Genomic DNA, 7518 nt, shown 5'->3' with positions numbered 1-7518 from the left:
AATTAGGACTTGGGGAGAACAAGCTGATGGTGAACTAAGGAGAGTAATGGTTAAACCCTCTCTAAGAAAAGATGCAATACTCTCAGTTGCTGTAAGGCAGATTGGCTATTTGCCTTAATGTGTTTCTGTTGGCTCTAATGAGCAAAGGTGCTGTCCTACAGAGCATTCTTGAAAGAACACACCTATATGAGTCTGACTATCTAACGTCGCAGTCTGTGAGATTTGGGTTATGTCTAGTAAACTCATGAAGAGACCAGGGAGTACGACATATATGCTCCACCCGCGGAGAAGGCTACTAGCAGCCATGTATTGGTTATGACTTTGAGTGAAACTTGTTCGCACCAAACTTGCAATTCAAGGCGTAGTCTATTGTTCAAGTTGTGGATAAGTGTAGCTTGGAGCTCTAGGTGAGAGTCCAACTTAACAGTCGTCACTAAGTACCAAAAAAACTATATGCAGAGCCAATCAAATATTTGAGTAGATACTATATTTCTATTTTCAATGTATTTGCATTTTTTAAAGAATCTTAGGAACAAATAAACAACGTGGAATCACAGCTGCTACAATTAATTAAGGATAGCAACGTCATTTTTGCTTACTAAGTAATGACTCTTTGTGGATGGATGGAGTACGCATTTTTCATTTTTGTTGTCATCTAAGATAAATGTGCTTGAAAGAGTGACCATGTGATTTTATCCATATAAAATCATTTAGCTTACTTTTTCGTGTCATAACAAATGCTGATATAGCAAGACTACACAAAAGACTTTGAAAAGTCAGCTGAGAGAAGCCAACGACTAGCTCTATCCAGCCTCAAAACTTCCTTTATTTGCGAAGGCGTCGTCTCCCACTACATCAAATCTAGGCTTCTGTGACGCTTACTTGATGACAGAGCACACATCTGTCACAAACAGAGGCTGTTTATGACGACTGTTCACAGGATGACAATTGTTTATGACAAAATCGTGTCTCTGTCATAATCATCGTCACAGTATACTCTGCATGGACTCTGTGACGATAGCACGATGAAAATAGCTGAACGTCATAAAATATTGAACTGTTTATAATTTTTTAAACAAAAAAATCTTGTTATACTATGCTACTAGACCACAAATCTCTTGTCCTAGGTGGACTCTTCTTGTCTACATCAATTCTAGTCTCTCATTTTAGGATTGAAGTTGTCTCTAGTCTCATTTAAAATTAGAGATGAATTGTTGTATACACGAGGCTATGCACAAAAGAATAGAAAATTGTCATGGATTTGGTATCCGCCCAAACCACAATAAACATGCATTGTAGTTAACACGAGGCTCCGCATCAACTTAAGATACTGAGTTCGCATATGCATCTCCAAGTTGTTACATAATATTGTGTTTGCACAATAATATTTTTCTATATGAAAACATGAGGTGTGGGAATTGAACCCCCTAATTCCCTTAACGAGGGAAAGGTTTTACAAGCACGCTGCTTTGTGGGGCACTCAGTTTGCGCCAATGGTCCAATCAAGTTGTGTAGAAAAATAAGAGAAAAAAAATAAAAACAGAGAAAAAGGGTGGCACGAAGGGAGCAAAGTTGCAACCTAAGTTCAAAACGCATGAACTTACCAACTTGATATTTTATTTATATTTTTGGTCTTCAACTATTTTATAGACAATTTCATCATCTTATTTTACCGTGGAAATCTGCTAGTGGGGAATTAAACAGCAAAATAAATGGCGCCAGGGAATCGAACTCCGGAGCTCATAGAGGATGAACTCTTGCCTTACCACTAGGTTGTTATTTTGTTGTTGTTCAATTAGGCATTTTAACTCTTTTATATATCGCTTCTTCTCTTTTGTTTGTTAATTGACAAAAAACATGGAACTCGAACCTGGGCCTCAGGCTTAAAAATGCAGAGGCCAAACCATTGGAATGCTCTTACCCAATCTGCAAAGTCGTTGGCGTTCAATTTATTTGTAGACAAGTGTCGCCCAGCACCACTCTATCTTGGGCCGAGCCCAGCTAAAAATACTGAAGCACCCCATCATCAGTTCGGAAAAAATATTTATCTTTTTATATAAGATTAAAATTTGTAATTAATATTTGTCCCTTGTAAGAACTCCAAATTTGATGGTTCTTTTTTCTAATTTTTTTTTCTAAAATTGTGATCTTCCATTTAATGACATTTGTTTGTATGTTAATTACTATTTCTTTAATCTTTTTTCATATGACTTGATTTTTTTCCACCTAAATTGAAAGTAGAAAAATATGTTTTTTGCGTACCAATTGGTAATGTAACTTCATATTTTCTAATGTTATGGTAAAAATAAGGTCATGTCCAAATTTGAGGTGCATACGAGTTCAAAAATATAATGAGTTACACAAATCTCAAAGTTTCAATTGAGTTATAAGAAACTATATGAGATATGTATCCTTTTATGAACAACTAGCCACTGATGCCCGCGCTTCGCTGCGGGTGACCAATTGGTATACCACAAAACCCTAAATGTTATATATATATTTTTTTATCTGAAGCTATGTTGGAATGCGGTAGGTTTGGCTAACCCGTATAATACACAAAAGCATCAACTGTCATAACGGTTATCCATTAAGCATGAAGTAGGTGTGAGACTATTACATTATAGGCAGAAAGATCTTGTACTACATGGGGGCACATATCCCTTACACGAGGGTTTACACAAAGTGAAGTAATTTTCACTTCCCTTAGTGTAAAGGAGCTAGCTAAAACTAAATCTAGAATTCTAAATTCGGACAGTAGCTTCATTCCCTTGGATCTTCTAGTGCCTAGCTAGATCATTCATCTAAGGATGAAGGGCCTTCTAATGGGATGAGAGGAAGACCAACTTTGCTCTCTGCCGGTGGCTGATTTTGCTGGAGGACTTCTTCCTTGGTAGGCTCCAGGTCTGAAGCCTCCTCAGAGACCTCTGTAGGCGGAGGTGCTGGCGGGGTCTCACCAAACTTCTTTTTGGCGTTATCCATGGCTACAATTGGGATTCCATCTAGCACATCACACTCTTTGCCACCCAATATGAGAGCCCTTCTTTTCACCCGAGTGACTAGGTAGGCATCTTTTAATTCTTGTGCATGGCGGTCATCGGCTTGCTTTAAGGCTTCAATTGCAGCGATCTCACGACTTTCAGATATGGTCACTTGGGCCTTAGACTCAGCAAGCTGCACACGAAGTTTCCTGATCTGCTTCTCAGCTTCTTCTGCCCTGTGGTTGCACTCCTTGAGCTTGGTTGCTTGTTTATCATATTCCTCATCTAAGGTGAGCAAGTACCTTGCCATGAACACTACAGTTGGGTTATCTTCTCTTAACTCACAACCTTCTAGGGTCTTCATCCGAGTAATCCATATTGGGCGGTTCCTTACCAGAGGCGGAAAATACCGCATTGGCGTACGACAGATTGGCTTCTCATATATCTGGCATAGGTACCTCAGAGCCTTACGGGCAATAGCTTGGTAGGTGTCCTCAAATCGGAACCCTGTGGTGGTAACTGACCATGGCTTTATGTCAGGGAAGTCTTTACTTGCTCCAATATAGATAGTCACTTCACATCGTTCTGTGCCGTACTCCTCGTACTCTCTTCCCATGTATTCCGGGTGGTCCAAAATACCAAGCCTTGCCATGGTGCTGTACAGGAGCTTGGGGAAACCTTCTTTGCTCAAGCAATGGCTGGTGACCCATCCTTCTCCTTCCATCTACCACAAAAAGGAGGAGGTAATCATTTCTGGACATGAAAGGAAGGTATGAATTTCTAGGTGGTGCTCACAAGCTACTTACCTTGCTAAGGGTGCTGGCGGAGAGGGAGGCCACCTTCTTCACCAGATCAGAGTTCTCCAAGAAGATTAGATGGATGAAGAAAGTGAAGGGTCATGGATCAATGGGAAGGTAGTGGAGCTATGGGAGCTTCAGCGTGGGAAAAAGAGTTCTTTGGTGTCATATTTTATAGGTAAGAGGAGGGAGTAGCCAGCAGCTCCTGGCCCATATTCAATGGCACAACTGTGGACTCATATGCCAGCTGGTCAAAGGGGCAACAGAGCTAGGTGTGTTGTGTATTGGGATGGGGTTGTTGAGGTCACAAGCAGTCTGTGGTGGTCGGATGCAAGTACAACATGCCCCGTGTTTCACGGGCACGCATCTGCCTATGTGCAACATGCACAAGTCGAAATGGAATGAGGCAACAAGAGTGAGGTGGAAATAGAATTGGTGGAGGAAGCCGGGCTACCTTATGCCGACATGCTCTCATGCAGACATGCTCTCATGCCAACTGTCAGTGTGACAGCATGCATAAACGGGTAGCAGCACGTGTAAAAGGGTAGCAGAGATAGGTGCGTCATGTAGTGGTGTAGGACTTTTGAGTCGACAGGGTGGCGTATGGTGGTCAAATCCAAGCCCGGCATGCCCCGTGTTTCACGGGCACGCCTATGCCTATGCGCAACATGCATAGAAACGAGGCAAGAATAGGGAGGTGGAACCAAGACTGGTTGGAGGGAGCTGGGCTGGCCTAAGTCGACACTCCCTCATCTTGGATACCATTGCGCCGCATGCTATTAACGGCACAAACTAGTTGCCACTATGGTGCAGACTGCAAAAGACAGTAGGCACGAGTAAAGGAGTAGCATAGTTAGGTGCGTCATGTAGCGGTGTGCAGGTGTCGAGGTGACAGGGTACCAGTGGTGGTGGGATGCGAGCCTGGCGTGCCCGTGTTTCATGGGCACACGTGTGTTTGTGTATGTGGTGGAATGGGAAGGAGGCAAGAAAAGGGAGTTGGTACAGAATTGGGTAGAGCAGGTTAGCTGTAGTAAAGAGGCTGGGGCTCAAACAATTTTTCAGAGACCATGCATGCTCTACAGATTTTTGGTGTTTTAGGGTCCAACAAATCTACACAACTATATCTATGAACTCTATTCTTGACTTCCCTATGTTTCGATCCCCACATCCTACGCAGTAAAAATGTAAAAGACTCCATTTCCTCAATAACTGAACGCCGTTCTAGCAAATCGCTCCATACACCATTAGTAATTTAAAGTTCAAGGGGTTATTTTGTGGTCCTTTTTTAAAATTTTGTGTAGGCAAAGTGCTATTAGTGTCCATGGTTAACTATGGTTATCTGATTGTTCCATCTCCAAGCTCTCGCGTCACTTGATGCCAACACAATTTTTATTTGGTCCAAAACCTATGTTGAAAAGGTTGGCTATAAACGAAAACTTATCGTATTCATGGGATGAAAGTGCACATAAACTATTTTGAGTTAAACATGAGATAAACAAAACATGCAGTCTATGCCTATATTTATTGTACTTATCTACCTGGTTAGGCAACCGTGCATGAAGTATAAATGCCTACGATGGCATCACATGCAATAAAATCGGTAGATCTAGTGACCTGTTACCGTATACCCGGATTTCTATTATTGCTATAACATCTACCGGTAAACTTAAGGTCCATGGGTCCTAAAACACCTTTCTTTTCCTCATTGCACCCACCCTTCGCTCTTTGTATAACATGGCCTAGTGAACCCACAGGTCACTGTGCTAGAAGCACTTTCTCCTTCCTCTCCCCACTCCATCTCGATATCTATTTCACCATATATTGCATCTTTGATGTCGATGTTGTCGATTAAGCCAGTGGTGATCATGGGTGCTACTGGTACAGGCAAAACCAAGCTATCAATTGATGTATCCAAGGTGATCAGCGGTGAAGTGGTAAACGCCGACAAGATGCAGATCTATTCTGGCCTTGACATCACCACCAACAAGCTCTGCCTAAATGATCGACATGGTATTCCCCATCACCTCATCGGGGCCATTTCGGCAATTACCGATGATGTTTCTATATCTCTCTTCCGATCTGCTGCGACCAAAATTACTGAGTCTATTGTTAGGCGGGGTCACACACCAGTTCTGGTAGGTGGATCGAACTCACTAATCCATGGATTCCTTGTTGACAAGCTTGATGCCTCCCTCATTGACCCTTTTGTAGTAGAGAGTTACCGACCAACTTTAAGGTTTGAAAGCTGCCTTCTATGGATCCAGTGTGATGAGTTAGTCCTCAAGAAATACCTCAGTCGTCGGGTTGATGATATGGTTGATGCTGGTTTGGTCAAGGAACTGAAAGAATATTTTGATTCTGTATCAATTCATGAGTCTGTTGGTTACAGCGGCCTGGCTAGGGCAATCGGTGTGCCCGAACTAAGAGAGTATTTTGCGGGACGCAAGAGCCTCTGTGATTCTATAAAAGAGATGAAATCCAATACACAAGCTCTCGCAGAAGCGCAGATCGCAAAGATTAGACATATTGTGGATATTTGGGGTTGGCCTGTCTATTCTCTCGATGCCACTGAAACCATATGCTCGCATATCACTGGATCAAACCATACTGCCACGACCATAGCATGGGAACGCGATGTGCGCCGCCCTGCACTAACTATTATAAATGAGTTCTTGGGTAGGTGATGCCTATGCGGATGTTCATGTGGTTGCCAAAAGGCACTAATACAAGAACTACGTTCACTATTAGTGCCTGAGTGTGTTGTAGTATGATTGACTGAAGCATGGATGGCCATTTCAGTATCTCTGCTTAGATTTGCACCAGCACTGGCCTTGAAAAACTTCTGCTAATGTTTTTTTGTATGTATTGATGCCAGTGACTAATATATGTCATGAGATGCTGCACATCATGGTTCTTTATTATTCACTACAAATTGAACCTCATTTCAACTCGAGTGTGGTTCATACGACATAAGTTGCTATCTTTGTTTATACATTTCTGCTCAGTTTCCGTGGTGGTGAGGGCCTCTGGACTTGGTAATATAAATAGTGGGTGACCCGAATTTGGCCAAATTTTTTATTTGGCTTTGGTAAATCGTGCTAATGCTATCTATGCCAACAAATACAGATAGGGTAAGGCATGGCAGTGCTATGTATGCCATTTCTGAATATATACTTTACTCCCTCCGTCCATGAAAGAAGGCAATTCTAGCATGGTTCACTCAGAACAATACATAGATAAAATGACACATGTGTTCCGAGTATATCCTCTGAAACGATGGCTCGAACACCAAAGTGAATGATTTGAAGTTGTGCACTATAATAAAATACTACACTAAACAATGACTAAATTAATGCTTCTCGGAAGCATATGTTGCTCCACACAACAATACTTTAAAGGGAAGATAAACTCAAACACCAAATCATCACATCACTATGGGAAGCTACTGAAAATATCCACGAAAAAGAGAACGCAAAATTCAAACTCCCATAAGCTTCCCTTCCTAGTTTGGCCTATAAAAGGGTGCTGGCCATAGCTTGCACGCCAATCTCTTCTTCCATTTAGCACCTGTGGCTTTAGATCTTAGCCAAGCACCTACGTGATCCATTCATTAGTTGATCCCATGCTACCAAGTCGATATGTACGCTAGAGTTGCATTCTTTTGTGGGCAACTTTCAAATCCTAAAATTGCATTTTTTTTGTGGACGGAGGAGTAGGTGCATACAGAAATAAAAGTTCGATTC

General features: G+C 41.9%; 2 protein-coding genes across 2 annotated transcripts; one reads left to right on the top strand and one right to left on the bottom strand.

Moving 5' to 3' along the window:
* Positions 1–2610: 2610 nt before the first annotated feature.
* On the bottom strand, positions 2611–4003 carry LOC120696028. The gene is made up of 2 exons (XM_039979195.1): positions 3785–4003; positions 2611–3702 (listed from the first exon to the last, which is right to left on the bottom strand). Exon 2 carries the CDS (start codon positions 3700–3702, stop codon positions 2794–2796), a length of 909 nt encoding a protein of 302 aa, XP_039835129.1. The 5' UTR covers positions 3785–4003; the 3' UTR covers positions 2611–2793.
* Positions 4004–5607: 1604 nt separating this feature from the next.
* On the top strand, positions 5608–6459 carry LOC120695287 (adenylate isopentenyltransferase-like). Its single transcript, XM_039978572.1, has one exon. The coding sequence runs from the start codon at positions 5608–5610 to the stop codon at positions 6457–6459; it is 852 nt and encodes a 283-aa protein (XP_039834506.1).
* The last annotated feature ends 1059 nt before the right edge of the window (positions 6460–7518 follow it).

This window comes from Panicum virgatum, chromosome 2K (genome assembly GCF_016808335.1).
Source record: "Panicum virgatum strain AP13 chromosome 2K, P.virgatum_v5, whole genome shotgun sequence".
NCBI classification, from domain to species: Eukaryota; Viridiplantae; Streptophyta; class Magnoliopsida; order Poales; family Poaceae; genus Panicum; species Panicum virgatum.
Note: the sequence above shows the minus strand (reverse complement) of the source record. Positions and strands in the feature narration are given on the sequence as shown.